The sequence below is a fragment of the Mustela nivalis genome, assembly GCF_964662115.1.
Source record: "Mustela nivalis genome assembly, chromosome: 10".
NCBI lineage: Eukaryota > Metazoa > Chordata > Mammalia > Carnivora > Mustelidae > Mustela > Mustela nivalis.
The window spans coordinates 68663669-68681418 of NC_139029.1; the positions used below are offsets into that span (position 1 = coordinate 68663669).

General features: G+C 40.5%; 2 protein-coding genes across 8 annotated transcripts in view; both read left to right on the top strand.

Annotated features, from left to right (window-relative positions):
• Positions 1 to 10789, top strand: part of SAMD13 (sterile alpha motif domain containing 13) — a 42157-nt gene extending 31368 nt beyond the window's left edge. For all 6 annotated transcript variants that reach the window (XM_082688172.1, XM_082688177.1, XM_082688175.1 and 3 more), the window contains one exon: positions 9652 to 10789. In XM_082688172.1, the coding sequence (XP_082544298.1) occupies positions 9652 to 9795 (144 nt within the window). In that variant the 3' untranslated portion in view covers positions 9796 to 10789. The remainder of the gene's footprint in view (positions 1 to 9651) is intronic.
• Positions 4014 to 17750, top strand: part of LOC309843040 (dnaJ homolog subfamily B member 8-like) — a 29041-nt gene continuing 15304 nt past the window's right edge. Inside the window, exon 1 of one of the 2 annotated variants that reach the window (XM_082688169.1) lies at positions 4014 to 4928. In XM_082688169.1, the coding sequence (XP_082544295.1) occupies positions 4288 to 4928 (641 nt within the window). In that variant the 5' untranslated portion in view covers positions 4014 to 4287. The remainder of the gene's footprint in view (positions 4929 to 17750) is intronic. The other variant, XM_082688170.1, reaches the window with a different exon arrangement.

Sequence of the window (17750 nt, forward strand, 5' to 3'; positions counted from 1 at the left end):
GGGGCTTGGATGCTGCCAAGCTTCCAGGTGGGCGGTTGTAAAGTAGTGCCATTAACTTGGATGTTTGTGGGAGATAAGTTGTAAAAGGGATATAAGGAGCACAGTTTGGGGCACATTAAATTTGAAGGCCTGTGGTACATCCAGGTGTGTGTATCTAGCAGACAGTTTGGGGGAAGAGTGAGACCTGGAGGCAGAGATCTGAGGTCATTAGTAGTCACGGGAGAGATGAGAATGAGAGGCATTTAAAAGCGGAAGAGGAAAAGGTCCATGTCAGCACCCTGGGGGAATAACAAAGTTTTAATTGTTTGGAGAAGAAAAGTAACTAGCAAAAGCAACTGAGAAAGAACAGTGGGTGGGGGAGTGGGTAGGGAAAGAACCAGTAATGAGAACTTGTACAGAAACCAGTGAAGGAGTAAGTTTCAGAAAAATGCAATGATCAACAAGTTCAGATACCTGAAAAAGGTGAAGCCCTGGTGGTGGGGTCTGTGAATGATGGTGGAGTTTCGGTGGAGGTGGGGAAGGGGGAGGGTGGGTGACTGGGAAGTAGAGGACGCTTTCCTCCTTCGAGCAGTGAGTGGGAGGCCGGCCAAGTGAAGGGAGAACCAGGAGCTGGAGTGTCATGTAGGCATGAGGGTTCTTGTTTTTGTTTGTTGGGTTGGTTGTTTGTTTTTTAACATATATTATTTGTTTCAGGGGTGCAGGTCTGTGATTCATCAGTTTTACACAATTGGCATAAGGGTTCTTTTTAAGAGAGGAGACACTCCAACTTATTTATATGCAGGAAAGTAGCCAAAAGAATTAGGTTAAAATTGAATGAGATTGAGGACAGTTAAATAAAGCAGACTCCCTTAGGATAAGGAAAAGGATGAGATCAAAGAGTATGGAAGGGCAAGGAAATGGAGAATTTGGAACCCTCATGCATTGCTGGTTGGGAATATAAAATGGTACAGCCACTGTAGGAAAGTTTAGTGGGTCTTCAAAAAGTTAAGCATAGAATTACCATATGGCTCAACAATTCTCCACAAAGAATTGAAAAGAGGGACTCAAATAGATACTACAATCGTACACAATTTGTGTACAATAGTACACAAATGTTCATTGCAGCATTATTCACAATTACCAAAAGGTAGAAACAACCCAAGTGTCTATGAACAGGTGAATGGATAAACAAAATATGGTATATCCATACAACAGAATATTACTCAGCCATAAAAAGGAGTCAAGTTCTGACCCATGCTATGTGGATAAACCTTGAAAACACTACACTAAGTGAAGTAAACCACTTAAATATTGTATGATTCCATTCATAGGAAATACCTAAAATAGGCAACTTCATAGAGACACAAATATTAGAACTTCCAAGGGCTGGGGGAGAGGGGAATTACTGTTTAATAGAGTTTGTTTGGGGTGATGGAAGAGTTTAAAAAAATAGATGGTAACAATGATTTCACAATGTTGTGACTACAGTTAATGCCACTACCTTATACACTTAAAAATGGTTAACTAAGGGCACCTCAGTGGGTTAAAGCCTCTGCCTTCGGCTGACGTCATGATCCCAGGGTCCTGGGATCGAGCCCCACATAGGGCTCTCTGCTCAGCAGATAGCCTGCTTCCCTTCCTCTCTGCCTGCTTGTGATCTCTGCCTGTGAAGTAAATAAATAAGATCTTTAAAAAAAAAAAAATGGTTAACTAAAATGGCCTGCTTCATGCTATACATATTTTACCATAATAAAACGTTATGTTGGCCATGATATACATGATTCCATTCATTCAGTTTGGTCAATAAAATATTCAACACTTTCATTTTTTTGTTTTTAAAAAAATGAAGGGATTAATTCTGAGCAAGACAGGGATGTCTTTCTCTATCCTTCCTGTTTTTCCTCTATCCTTCCTGTGCTCTGGGGGCATAGGTGAGGATGTGTACAGATCTAGCTAAGATTGCCGTTGTCCCCAGGGACATTAAGGGAGTTCCCAACAGATTCTTATTTCCTTTGCTAAACAAGAAGCAAGCTCCTGTGCTTGGGGTGGACAGGATGGGGAGAGGTTTAATAAGGAACTGGAGGAGAGCAGTGAGTTTAAGAGTGGCTATCAAAGGGAATGGGAGAGGGAGCTGACCAAGGATACATAGAAGAACTGCAGAGTAATTTTCCTGCCCCAGCTGAGACTGGCACATGGCTTCTGTGTAGGATTTCATCTTCAAATCTTGTTTATTTTCCCCAGCTGCATCAGGCATAGGAGTCAGAGAAGTTGGATTGCTATTCTTCTCCTTGATGAGGTGTTTGTGGCATGGGCACCATGGTTGACTAATGGCCAAAGAGGGCAATTTGAGAGGGTATATAAAAGAATGGTTCAGGGATGCCTGGGTGGCTCAGTTGGTTGAGCAGCTGCCTTTAGCTCAGGTCATGATCCTGGACTTCCAGGATCGAGTCCCGCATCGGGCTCCCAGCTCCTTGGGGAGTCTGCTTCTCCCTCTGATCTTCTCCTCTCTCATGTTCTCTCTCACTCATTCTCTCTCAAATAAATAAATAAAATCTTAAAAAAAAAAAAAAAAAGAATGGTTCAGGGGCACCTGGGTGGCTCAGTTGGTTAAGGATCTATCTGCCTTTGGCTCAGGTCATGATTCCAGGGTCCTGGGATCAAGCCCCACATCAGGCCCTTGCTCAGTGGAAAACCTGCTTCTCCCTCTCCCACTCCTCTTCCTTGTGGTCTCTCTCTCACTGTCTCTCTCTGTCAAATAAATAAAATCTTAAAAAAAAAAAAAAAAAGAATAGTTCACATGGCCAACCAAGGGGTACAGACTTGATACAAATGAAGAGTCTGAAGGAGACTCATGACCCTGGAGAAAGTGGAATTGAAATGTGAAAATCGGTGTAATGAGAGTGAAGAGTGAGAGATAGGATAGGATTTTGGACTTCAAGTTGCAGAGGTAGGACTTTGCTGGTTGATGACATTATTGAAGTTTCTGGAAGTGAAGGTGAAGTTGTGGACATGGTGTATTAGAGTGGACTAACTGTTGTCACAAGTAGATAAAAAGATGTATAGTGGCTTAATTATAGTAGAAGCTTGTTTCTTATTCATGTAAATAGTCCGTGGTGGCTGTGGGAGTGTTCTCCTTCTCTACAATTCAAGAACCCAGGGTGATGGAGGATCTGTCATCTGCAGTCAGATCAAGATCATCCAGACGTTGACATTCAGTTGGCATAAAGATAAAGAGGAAGGAGGAGCACATGCAAGTAGTTTTATGGGCCGGGTGTTCACAGAAAGAGGTACACATAATCTCTTCATATGTCATTGGCCAGGACATGGTCACACGGCCACACCAAATTGCAAGCAAATCTGAGAGATATGTAGTTATGTGTCCTGGAAAAAAGAGCAACCAGCCACCCTTCCTACACTTGAGCCTCAAAGTTATTTTTTAAAGCATCTGCTGTTGTGATGTTGCTACTTAGTTTTATTCTTAAGTCCGGAGATAAGTTTCAAAAAGGCTAACTTTATAAAGATAGCTGAAGTGAAAAAGCCTTATCTGACCATACATGGGAAGCCTTCACTTCTAATTCTGTTCCTTGTATCTATTCTGGTGGGTTTTTTTTTTGTTTTTTTTTTTTCCATCTAGGCAGACATCTCTGTAACCCAGTTTCCTCATTTGATGAAGTGAGTTTCATTCTTTTTCTTCATCAGAAATGTGTACAAGGTTTTTTTGGTAATAGAGCCCCTTTATCACACACTTTGTGCCAGTAGCAAATATTAAATAACAGGGAGATACGCATTAAGTCACTGAAGGCATTAGCCCTCACAATGAGCCAAAATGGATTTTGTGTCGAATTGAAGGGCAAGACCCATTTTGCTTCTGACCGTTACCTTAACAAATGAGGTAAAGACTTCTTTTTGAGCCACATAGATGTATTTTTTTCTATAAACAAGCTGCTCAGTGTTGGTTTTTTAAACTAGGTGAAATCTTCCTAATATGTATATTATCCACCTCATATTTTCTGCCAATAGGGATGCAAGGCAGGCACAGCATCAGCTGAGAGTCATTGGCTGATAATGTTGAGCTCATAGTCACTCTCCTCACATTGAGCTGTGGGGGCGGGGGAGGGGGGGAATAGTAAAGGACACCAAAGAGGAATTTCCTCCCCAGAAGAGAGTTTGTTCCAACAACTATGTGAGGAGATTCAAAGGGTCTGGGTATAGACTGGAGTGGCTCACCATCTTACTTTCCAAAATTATATGGAAGTTGTTCTGAAAACAAACTCTATGTCTTGGTAAGGAAAGGTCCTTTAAGGAAACATGATGAATTACTATAGAGTACTAGGTGTGCCTCAAAACGCGTCCCCCGCTGATATTAAGAAGGCTTACCACCAGTTAGCTCTTCAGGTACATCCAGACAAGAACCCAGAAAACAGGGAGGCAGCTGAGGAGAAATTCAAACGAGTAGTAGAAGCCTATGACGTCTTGTCTGATACCAAGAAACGCAACAACTATGACAAGTCCAAAGAGAACCACATCAAAATGGAAAATACAGGTGACTGCAGAGACAAAAACTGCTTGAAAGAGAAATCACGGTTTGAGAGGCCACACTGTGGCTTTCAAAATGTCTTTGAAGATGGAGACTTCTTCTCAGGAGATTGTTTTTCCACTGGTCATGTGGGTAAAGCCAGGAGATTTCACTCCTCCTTCTTTGATGTCATCCCCATATTGGACACAGGATTTTCCACATTTGTATCCCTGGGCTCCAGACCAAGTCCCCCTTCCTCTGGGACATTTGTACCCTTTGTAAGCAGTGGAATGGGAAACTTCAGGCTGGTCACCACTTGTAGCCAGATAGTGAATGGCAAGAGAGTTGTTACAAAGAAAGTTCTAGAAAATGTGAGAGGGAAGACTGAAGTGGAAAAGGACAGCCCATTTCATCAAATTCCTCCACATCATGGGTAAGGAGTCTGTGCTTTGTTCTTTCATAGGGAGACTTTCCTGTAAGGATGGTGAGTCTGATGCTTATCAAAGACAGAATCGGCATCTAAGAGTGTGTTGAACTAGAATGGACAGAAGTCAGCTTAGTCCAAACCTCTTATTTCACAGAGGAAAGAAATAATTGGCCAGATGATACACAAGACACTAAGAAGCAGCAGAGTTTGGCTTTCATCCCATCTTCTGTTTCTAATTGAGCCTTCTTTTCCTCTGAACTATATTTGGGACAGCAGAGACCACCCCACAAGTATGGCCTTCTGGGTTAGTTGCAGGGCCCTCCTATCAGAAAGCCCACTGACTTCTCTTTGACTTTTTCACTGTCCCTCCTTGCTATTAACCAGTTTCCTCTTTCTTGACAGCCACTGTTTTTCTCTTCCCAACCTCTTCCTACCTCATCATTCCAGTTGGCCATATCACAATCTCCATTGAAAGAGCTATCAAGGTGTATTAGCATTTGTAGAGAGAAAGAGTGAAAAGTAAAAGGATTAAGATTTTTTTTTAATAGAGACTTTTTTAAAAATAGCTAGCCTTTATGGAGTACTTGGTAGATATCAGGCATTCTACTTCACCTGTGTTATCTCAATAATTCTTTCAGCAGTGAAATACAGTAGCTACTTTTCCTCCATCATATATGTAAGGAAATGAGGCTGAGAGAGATTAATAACTTGCCCAGGCCCCACCTAATAAGCAATAAAATAATGTCTTTCTCTAAAACATATGTTTCTCTACTGAGCTATAATATCTAAGGATCCCACTCAGTTATTTTTACATCATGGGTCTTGCTTTCATTGGAAATTTACATGTACCATTTCTAAACCTTACTTCCATACATGAGTACTTGCTGGAACTTATTAAGTAGGCAAAGATTTTTTGCATAAATATTCTTGTCCAACAGGTACTTGGGTTACTCTTACATGAAGATAGAAACTGAAACTGATAAATGATTATCCCTAACACAGGGAGGTAAACAGGATCCCAAGATGTGAACTATCTTTTTGTTTTGACTTTAATCATAACATACATGCTAAATCATGGGATTTTTAAATATTTATTTAACTGGATCTGGTCACCCTCCAACCCCTTCATTTATGCTAATAAACAGACTGGGGTACAGAGGAGTGGTTACTTGTGGAAAATGACTGACGGAGTCTGCCTCAGAAACTCTTGTCTTCCATTTCCCAGTCTCATGCTCCTTCTAGTACACCATGCTGACTGGCAAAATTTGGATTTCATTTGCATCTCAATCTTTTATAGAAGTTATGTAACAAATGATTCTCTTCCTTAATCAAGGAACTTTTCTGTGTTTGCAGTTTTTCTGAGACAAATTTTTGATGTAGTCTTGAGCTTTTTTAATCTCACCGAATTTTCTGAACTTGAACAGGAATACGCCTACATCCCTCTGGCAAAGGGTAGCATTCAGGCAGGGAGCACACTTCCAGAAAGGAAGCAGTAGATGGATTTGGAATTGGAACACATCCTGTTCTTGCTGCTTACTAGTCATTGAGAACCTCCTGTCTGTCAGGCACTGTACTAGGTGCCTTACGTGAATGAATCATTTCTAATCTGTAGAATCCTTCAGGGATTTGTTTTCATTTTGCAAGTAAGGAAACTGAGGCTCAGGAAATTCAGGTCCTTTGTCTAGGCTCACACAATAAGCAGTGGAGAGACAAGGTTCAGACTGCAGTTTGTTTGACCTGGAAGCTCACAGTTCCATCATGTTGTGTTCTACTGCCATTCATCTGAGCTGCTGTAGTCATGACCAAAGAGGAATGTTTTGTATGAGATATTCATTTCCAGTTTTTAAAATGAGGATTTCCAGATGGAGCTTTCTTTTACCAGCCCTAGTGTGAGGTGAACTGCAGTATGGCTACTGAACAAAGGGAAAATCAAATTGGAGCATGAAACTTGATTTTCCATTTTGTCTTAAATAAAATCCAAATTTCAGCATTTTTCACAGACAACTTGGCTTTTGACAGAAATGCTGAGTTGTAGAAGGACTTTTTTGCCAGCAAAGATTAAAAAAAAAAAAATTCGGTTAGTCAAGGAAGTTTTCTTGTTGTGTAGAAATGAAAGCAGTGTCATCTCTTCCTGATGTCCATTTAAAATATGTAGGAAGTTAAGTAGGAGCAAACAACAACAAAGGCAAGAAGGAGAGCAGGAAGGGCTTTGCTGTTTTTTAAAGCGTTACAAGTGAGTACTTCATCATTTCAGGCAATCTAAGATATATGGGAGCTTTGAAGAAACCTGTGATTCAGATTCCTGTGACCTCATAGTGCCTTCAGAACTGCTAGAGTGGTTTCCGCATGTCATAAGCTCCTCAGCCAATTCTCATCCTTACAGCTTTTACTGATGGGCAGTCTTTGGGCTTACTAGCTGCGTAAGGAGAAGAAAACATTTTAGATTTGGAAAGTCAAATCCTTTGTCCTTAAATAAATTTCCAGTCTGCCCTGTCAGCTAACTGCTTTTTTATGCACCATGTTTTTGAATAGTTGTCTCTCACAAATTAATGTGAGACTTTTTTTTTTCTAGTTGTCAGCAAAATAAAGGTTTCCAGAGTTCAATAACACCAAAAGGCAGTTAGAAGTAATTCCTTGCCCTTCTGCTCTGGTTCATGATAGGTGGTTGACAAATGACATGAGGACCATGGGCCTGTTGAGGAACAATAAGTGATTATATAACTCATAGCTCAGGAAGCATTTGTGAAAGTAGTATCTCATGGAATCCTATCAGAAACCCCCAAATCCCCACATTACCAACTGAGGAGACAGAGGAGTAAGGGATTTACCCAAAGTCACAAAGTGGGTATTTCTTTCTCTCTTTCTCTCTTTTTCTTTCCTTCCTTCCTTCCAAGATTTTCATTTATTTATTTAAGAGAAAGAGAAAGAGAGAGGGCACGAGCAAAGGGAGCAGCAGACAGAGGGAGAAGCAGGCTCCTGGCTGAGCAGGGAGCCTGACATGGAACTCAATCCCAGAACCCTGGAATCATGACCCAAGTCAAAAGCAGACGCTCAACTGACTGAGTCACCCAGGCATCCCAAAGTGGGTGTTTCTTCAGCCCATGAGCCCAGTGGTGTTTCTCCATACACGGAGACATACAAAGCACATTTTCTTCATAGCCTGGTAAAACACAAGGGAATTTGGAAGAATGGCTTTCTTGGGGTCAGTGTAGGAAAGAGTCAGTTTTGTGTAGTTGGAATTACACGCCTGTCCCCTTATCTGTCCATCAGTGGGGGAGATGGTTACAGACATATGTCTGTACAGACAAGTCAATGCTTACCAGACATGCGCAGCTGGTCCATCTCTTGAGCCCAAGCCCCCTAAGAGCCAGCTCACTTGTCCCACAGTAAAAAATAATAAAAATAAGGTGGTATTCAGCAAGCTTCTCAGTGATCCCTTTCCAGAAGTTCCAAACTACTTTCTGTATTTGGGATCCATATCCCTTTCATGAAAAGCCTGTTTATATTTTACCCCAAAAGCTTTGTGGTCTCCAGGGAACTCTGGTTGGGTACCTGAAGGGAGTGGGAAGTGGACTCTGAGAGAGCAGGGGCAGAGCCCTGCCCGTCACTACCTTCACTACCTGAATCTTGAGGATCCACTAAAAGGAAGTATGGTAGGTTGATTTTCAGGTTGAGACAGGATGGTTCTTTTATTTTTATTTATTTATTTATTTATTTATTTATTTTTATTATTTTTTTTAATTTTTTATTTTTTACAAACATATATTTTTATCCCCAGGGGTACAGGTCTATTTATTTATTTTTTAGATTTTATTTATTTATTTGACAGAGACAGAGATCACAAGTAGACAGAGAGGCAGGCAGAGAGAGGAAGGAAAGCAGGCTCCTGCTGAGCAGAGAGCCCGATGTGGGACTCGATCCCAGGACCCTGGGATCATGACCTGAGCTGAAGGTGGAGGCTTTAACCCGCTGAGCCACCCCGGTGCCCCATGGTTCTTCTTTTAAAGGACAGGAAAGAAAAAAAAAAGAAAGAAAGAGGACAGAAAGGAAGTTCACAGAGAGTGAATCATTTTTCCACTGCCCATTGTTGTAATTGACAAGATTCTGGAATACCTAGTCATCTATGACCCCATTGGTTCACCTATACTACGCATATTTACTTCCAGGTGTCAAGAGAAACACCAAGGCGTTACAGAAAGAACATCAGCTTTGGTTTTAGGCAGGTGATTTACAATCCTCTGTTTTCCTTGCCTAACTTCGTGATCTTAGGCACATTAACTTCTCGCCTTGGTCCTTGGTTTGCCTGTAAAATCTGATAATACCTGCCTGCCCTAATTTATAGAGTTGTTTTAGGAGTTAAGTACACAGAAATTTTGCACAAACTTCAGTACATTTTATAAATGGAAAGGGTCATTATTTCTTTCAGAAACAATATCTCTGACTCTTAGAGATATATGTGCCAAGCCTGCCATCATTTTTTTAAGATTTGACGTTAGGGATGTGATCTTGAAAACAAGATCAGCTATGGATTATATTTAATTCAAAAGTAAAAGTGAAAAATGGAACATAAAAATAGAGGAGTCCATATTTTCCATTTGACCCAAGTGAAAAAGTAATGTTTTTAGCTTGAGGACAATCAATATGTCTTTTTCCTTTGAACTTTTCTTGTTCTTCATTATCCTTGAGCTTTTGGACTCAGTGTTGGTTTTACCGTCTTCTTCCATTATAGGAGATTGATGGAAAATCCCTGCTATTGATGACAAGAAATGATGTGTTGACAGGACTTCAGTTAAAACTGGGGCCTGCTCTGAAAATCTACGAGTATCATGTAAAACCTCTGCAGACAAAACATCTAAAGAACAACTCTTCATAGTACAAATTGGGGTCTTAAACCTCAAAAAATACACAAGATATAATTTAGTTTCATGTGATGAAACTTTGTAAACAGAATACATACATGTGTATATGTAAAGAATTTCAGTCAAATGAAAAGTTATCCTATGGGATAGACTAGGCAATCCATCCGCTGACCTGAACTCAGCCAGGAGGAGCAAGGATGACTTGTGGACAGCATGGTTTTCCTGGTGGAGCTTGTCAAACAGAGTTATCTTTGACATGGTTGGACACCCCTCCCCACCAAAGGGGTTTTCTTCAGATTGCTTTCCCAAAATCCTTGAAAAAGTGTTGAATGGAATGATCTTCTGGTTACAGATGTAGAGAGATGAAAGACCAGAAAACTTAGGGAAGGGGAGAAAAGAGAGAGAGATGCTGTCTCCCTTGAATCCCTCTGCTCCTTAGAGTTTGTGTTATTTGGATGGAATTGCCGACACCCTCTTTTATAGAGGGTCCTTCACTTGACCTTATTAAGGTTTCACTGGGATGTACTGCGATGTTTGAGAGGAACGTGCATCATGGCCCCTGCAGGAGCAGAGCCTCTGAAAAGAGAAACTCTGTTTTGTCTTGGGGATGGCCATCCATATTCAGCTTTTTTCACAGGGGATAATGATATTTTCTGCATAGATTTACTTTCAAATTGGCTCTTTGTTTCTGAAGAAGAAAGCATTTTTTCACTTTATGGTTTGTATTTATACTGATTTGTTTCTGAAGGAATTTGCCGAGAGTTATAGATCAAAAAGCCTTGTTACTAGGACAGAATATTTTTATATATATTCCTTCATGATGGTGTAATATTTTTTTAATTGCTCTGATGCTTTGTTTGATTCTTGGTTTGAGTACTTGTCTTTAAGAACTTGAAAAAAGTGAGCTTGCTACATCTCTGTTCAAAGAGACATTTGTTCAAATCTCTGTGTGTCAATACCTTGTTGAATTGGTGCTTTGTGGTTGCAATAAAGCATTGCTTCAGTTTATTGCCAGTGTCTGATCTTTTCTGCTTGGTCGCCTCTTCAATTGGGATTAAGGATTAAGGTTATTCTTCAACACCATGGAAAGAAAGTCAAGCCTAAAAAAACAAAACAAAACAACAACAACAACAACAACTTTAGGTATATAAAACATTTTGATCTATGTATGGACTTCTTTATAAACTGCATTGTCCAAATAGGCCTTGTTCCTTCTCTTGCCCCATCCAAAAACCAATATTAGGTATCATTTTAGCCAAAGAATAATAATAATAATTCTTCTCCTTCTTTTTCTTTCTCCTCCTCCTCCCATTCTTCTTCTCCTCCCCTTCTCCCTCCCTACCCCCCTTCTCCTCCTCCTTGTTTTTTACTGTACACTAGTGAAGGGTCATGAATTTCTGGAAATTTTGGTGAAAGCTCCGTACTTTCCTCCAGGCAAAAGCTCATACTCCCACATATAAAACTTTGCAGCATTGATGGACTCCCCGAGGTTCTTCTGTCTTCCCCTTCCTCAAGTTAAGAGCCACTATTTTAGAGAGTTATAATTCAGTCTCCTGTGAAGATAATTTCTCTAAAGAACAGAAAATCTGAAGATGAGATTGAAAAAAAAAACAACAACAAAAAACAGGAAATGGTGTGATGAGTGGAGTTGAAAAATGCATTCCAAATTAATTCAATTATGGAGTGTATGGAGTGTCTGAAATTTAAGTAATGCTTTGTTTTGCATGTTAAGTGGGAGAAGTGGTTACAAAAGAGACATTTTCCATCCCCACGTTCTCACAGTCTACAGATCATGCAAAACTAGAAGGCAGGGGCACCTGGGTGGCTCAGTGGGTTAAGCCTCTGCCTTCAGATCAGGTCATGATCTCAGGATCCTGGGCTCGAGCCCTGCATCGGGCTCTGCTCAGCAGAGAGCCTGCTTCCTCTCTCTCTGCCTGCCTCTCTGCCTGCCTCCTTGTGATCTCTGTCTGTCAAATAAACAAACAAAATCTTTACAAAAAAAAAAAAAAAAAACCTAAAAGGAAGAATATATTTATGTACCTTGGGGAACAGTACTGATAAAAAGAAGTGTAATTGCTGGTGATGCGGGCCAGAGAGAAGGAACTCGGGATACAATAGGAGGAAGATGGGATGAAGAACTGAATTCACCCCTCTGAAAGACTTTCCCACAGGTGAAATAGTGACCATGTGTGACCCTTCTCTGCCTCTATGGGATAGCATGAGTATCTCCACATTACTTCTGCTCATGCACCTGATACTTTATATATGAGTCTGGAAAAATATGACTATAACCTAAAACTGCCTCCCTGCCCTCACCCCCACCCTGCCAAGTAAGGTAAACAAGACAGAAGGGAGTCTTCATGTACCACATCCAGGGAGACCAGAGATGGCATGGCCCTCCATGATGTTAAGGATTCCTCCTACCCTTTTGCTCCATCATGCATACTACTTATTTTCAGAATCCTTTCATGGCCCAAGATGGCTGCTTTAGCTCTCCCCATCACCACTTGACTTCTAATCTTTCCAGCAGGAAAAAGAAAAGAGGAAAGGAACATACCTCCTCCCTCTAAAGACACTTCCAAGAAATTGCACATACTTCCCCTTATATCTTGTCCAGAATTCAATCACATTGCCACACTGCAGCTGCAAAAGAGGCTTGAAATATTCTTTTCCTTAGAGCCCATTGGTCCAACTAACAAAAGTCCCATTATTCTACAAATAAGGGAGAAGAGATATTAGAGGACAATGTCCTGTCACCACCGTCAGCTGGCCATTGAATACTTGGAGCAAATGTTGCTGAAAGTATGTTTTTAGTTGTATTTTTCTCTAGATTTGAACTTGGGCTTATACTCCCTTCAGTCCCTGGATGCTTTTATCCCGTCACCTCTCACAACTACCAAAAGTCTTGTTCCCTAACCCCAACCTGACTCAACTAAGCTTTAGGCCCAGGCTACTCCATACAAGCTTGTCAGGGATGGGGAAAAGGAAAGGAAAAGAAAATATCTTAATTGAAAAGCAAACTGAAAAGAATCAAATCATTTCTTGTTAGCCCTTTGTTGACAGCTTTCAGGCAAAATTAGCAAACTAAAGATAGTGTGCCTTTCATACCTCCAGAATAATGCCTTGACAATAACTGAGGGTGCTTCCTGCCCCTCCCCACCCCCACTTCAGGGGAAAGGAAATGTTATCAAAACAAGAGGCTGGAAGTACTTGAAATTCAGCAGGTAGGCAGCCTTTGTCTCCAAACAGCCCTAAAATCAGAAATGTCTGAGTCCTTTCTGATCACACCAGGTTTCTGTTCCTGTGATCCGGGCCTGCAGCTAGTAGCAAATACCCACAGACATGGGGAAGCACCTTGTAAGCATAAGTGGGAATGAGCACACCTTGGTGCCAATATATTTCATGTGAGAATTGTTTAATGTTCAATTTGATTATTCTCAACTGGAGGAGCAGACAGGATATCAAAATCGTGAGGGATTTAAAAAAAAAATTGCCCCTCCACCTCTCTTCCCCACCCCATGTTTTAGCCCGGGATTCAGATTCCAGAAAGGACCTGTAATGAATTGGTTTGAAGGCGAGGTCACAAACTGGTCTCTTGTAGTGGAATCTAAGCTGACATTTTCTTTGGCCAGTGCAGTATGTGTGTGTTCTTATGACTACATTTGCATTCTTCTAGGTGAGGCTGAAAGCTCCAATTTATTACAATCTTTTTAATTCCCTAACACCTTGCAGCCGGCAACTGCACTCTTTTACATTGTCATTATAAGGTATGTGAAATTTAGACTGCTGATGGAGGGCAAGGACCATACAGAGAGCCTCCTTAGCGTAAGTTAATTCAGGAATTAGCACTTATCAGTAGATTTAGTTGAAAAGAAAATAAGGTGGCATAGTGCATCAGAATGTGCTGCAGATTTGAGCATCATTTTTGATACTTAATGGACATGATGAATATGAATGATCTTCATATTCAGAGAGAAGTTGGTGGCCATCTCCTTGTCCTCTACTCAACAAATACCCTATGTGAGCATGGTTTCTGTCCCTCTAAGCTTAGCATCCACAGTCAGGGGAACATACTGTCCTTCCGTTGCATTAGAGAAATAGATCTTAGAAGGAATTTAATTTGGAAAAGTCTAATGACCCTCAGTTACCCAACCACTCCTATATTTGGAAGCCAAATGCAAGGAGTACTTACTGGTGGTGATCCATCTGCCTTTTGACGGTCACTGCAAATGGGATCTGCAGGGGTCAGGTCTGGGCACAGAGCCATTAAGCGTTTTCTGTAATGATTTGGAAGATGAAGTTAAATGTTCAGAGAGCTGACTGCTGTAGGACAGATAAGCTTCTTTGGAGAAAACTTGATAATTCTGCTTCTAAACCAGGAGCAGAAGCAACAGGAAGGAAAGAGAAAGCATTGGGTACACTAATGAGCAGCTCGTTAGTTTCATGCTACAGCTCCATAGGCAATTAAATAGTCTGGGTACCATTTCTGGCCAGTCTTGGCAGTTCTACACAGAGACAAAGAGATTAAAACGATCACGTCTTAGGTTATTTGGTGACTGTGTTATAACACAGCTACTGTGGTAGCTGTGCTATATCTTTGTGAACCTCAAAAAAGAAGTTATGTCCAGCCTAGCACTGGGGCAGAATAATGTAGGACCCTGTGAGTAAAAGCAAGAGGAGTCTTTGGCTACCCACAAGAAGGAAGCTAGGCTGATGTTTCTTTACCTCAGGTAGGCAGAGTGTTCCTGTCTACTATTATCTTTAGGGAGACATCAGGAATGCTGGGGATGCCAGCCAATCTCCAAATAGAACATATGCTCCACTTCCACAGAGTAAGTGTCTGGGAAGAGCTACCACATTTACCATAGCAGAGGTTAGGAAAGAGGTGTCAGTAACACCGCACCTACTTGTTACCTGTAGGGCAGGCCATGGCCTTGGGAAGCAAGATCTAGAAACAACAAAATAAGGGAGCAAGATAAATTGAGCTCTCATCTAAGCCTTTGAGATCACAGAACTTCAAGACCGTAAGCTTCCAGAAGAGTCAGGTAGAGCAACCAAGGAGATATCTTCCAGAAGTTTCTCCAGTTCTGTCATCCGTGGAGCAGAGACATCTATGGCAACATTTGCAAGTTAAATGTCTTCTTTCTAAATTAAAGATAACAGATTCTTTCAGTAAATTGTGTTCCATTTCCTTTTTCAATGGGCTACACTCTATTTTTACATGCTGGGAAATATACAATTTGGAAATAAAACTGTAAAACTCGTCAGATTATAAACATATTTTGAGAGAAACTCAGTAAAACCTTCAAGCAACTAGCAGTTCCTGCCTTTAAGAATTAGTGTTTGGCCCAGGATGTTAACTACAATGGAATTAAAATATAAATAAATACATGCATACATACATATAAATAAATAAGAAGTAGTGTTTGGGACAGTGTTCTCCCTCCTACACCAGAACCCAATGACCCCAGTTGAGATACACTATGCCATAGTGGGTGGGAGCACTGGGGCTGCTCCACATAGATCTCCACATAGATCCACAGCCCCATCATTTACTAGATATGGGTAGGTGTATCCAGTAGGTGTATGGCTTTCTTGGCCTCAGGATCCTCACCTATTCTCTAGTGCAGAGACAGAGACAGCATAGAGCAACACCTGCCTGGCACTGTCCAATAAATATATAATGTCATATATACATATATATAAAATAAATATATGGTATATAATAAATATAACTTTAAATGTGTCATTTAAAATTTTCTAGTAGTCACATTTTTAAAAGTAAAAAATAAAACAGGAAAATTAAATAATCTAATCTGCTAAATCCAAAATATTACCATTTCCATACATGATCAATATCAAAATTACTGATATACTTTACAATCTTTCTAAGGTATGTCTTCAAAAGCCACTGTGTATTTGACACTTACAGCACATCTCTATCAGGATAGAACAGCTCAAGTGTATCATTTAAGATTAGTTTCAGTGGAAAACATAGGTAACAATGACTTAGGCAAGTAGAATTTCCCTACTGTGTAGATGAGGTCTGAAGTAAGCAGATCAGGGTTGGGATAGCCACTCCAAAATCATTGGGCCCCAGTGTTTTCCTAGGGTTTTCCTCCACCATCTTCAACACAGAGCTTCCTGTGTGCTCCAAGATGGCTGTTTAAATGTCCTTTATCACAACTGTATTCTAGCCAAGAAGGAAAGGAGGATACCTATTGTCAGAAGTTGCATACAGCACTTCTACTTGTGTTTCTTGGACAAGAACTTAGTCATTTGGCCATACCTAGCTGCAAGGGGAGATTGGGAGCTGTAGTGTTTGTTTCAGACAGCTGCATATTCAGCTAAACAGATAGGAGGGTGGATACTGTGGGGAAGATCGTAATCCTTCCATAATACCAGTGTCAAGATTGATGGAGAATTTAATGAGAGTACATAGTATAGTCATTAGTATAACAGGAAAAAGGCATTAAAGTATGATTTTATTACTATGGTCTCACTCCATTTTTCAAGGCCAAACCAGTCACAGAATTAACAAACATATGCTCAACCCAAATACTGTTTATTTGATGCATTCTAAAATTTCTAAAAGATAAAAACAATTACTTTCTCAGATTCTTGGATTTGGGGTGGTTCTAGATACTTTATCTTCATGAGGGCACATAAAAGAAAAAAAATTGCATTATTTAAGCTCCACGAAAAAATGTTATGCTGAGTTAAGGGAAATGTGCTGAGCAAAATGCATATAAGTTTTTATTAGTCCCCAAAGGCCTAGAGAAGTTAGTTTGAGGCATTTGGTGAATTCTAAATATATCTCATCCCTAATCCAAAATGAACATTCAATGACATTCAAAATGGTTTTGTGAGACTAATGAAAGGAAGACCTCTGCTACCTTTGTGATTTTAATGAAGACATGTGTGGGTCAATAACAAACATCAAAAAAAATTTTTTTTTAATTTAAAAATCTAAGTAGATCTGCATTCATTAATTTGAGCCAATTAGGTTGACATCAGTCTGTTTAATTATCTATTTGGGCAGATTTTGTAATGAATTTTTAATGCTAAGGTGACTTCTCCCAGCCACCCTAATGTCTGTAGGTTATTCATCAGCCTTCTGTATGGTGTGCATGCAGAATGCAGAGTAACATTGGCCTAACCCACACAGAGTTAAAAAGGAAACCATTGAAGCTGTGAATTCACATTGGAGGGGGAAGAGAACACTGGACTAGGTGTCAGCAGACCTGGGTTCTAATCCCAGATCCTCTACTGACTTACCTGTAAGACCCTGTACAAGTCTCTTAACTTCTGCTGGTTCAATTGCCTATGTAAAAGAAGCAAGTCCAGCTAGAAGTTTATTTCAACAATTTCTATGGTTTTCTAGGAATCAAATAATTTGAGTTAAACACGTCACTTCTCTCTCCACCATTCAGTGAAAACTCTACAACACTGTCCTGTCCTACAGTTTCTTTTCCCCTTCGTAAATATTCTAAGTTTTCAGTCTGATTGATTCTCTCTTGGCTGTGTAGTGGACTGGGAAGAGCTATTTCTCTTGAGAATTGTCAAGTTTGCATGTTGTACAAACCTATAGCTTTAAGTTAAAATTGTTCTCACTGTGTCCCCGGTGGAAGTATCCTCTGTCTAGGAATAGGACCTCTACACAATCAAAGCCTAGAGCCGAGGGGATGAGAAAGCAGACATTTCCCAACTGGGTCATTGGGTGTGATGGTGAGTGGGGCCACTCATATTTTTACCCTTTGGTTAACATATCCACGTGCTCTAACTTCTAAGGACATAGCACCACATAAGAGTGAAGTATTTAGCATACATACCACGTCCTGGGGGATGGTGCCCCATCATCACATAGTATCATCTCCAAGCTAGTACCTCAGCTGTACCTTCAAAAGACCATTCCATTGCCCTTATCAAGTCAGCAGCTTCCAGACGGTACAGTATATGATAGGACTAG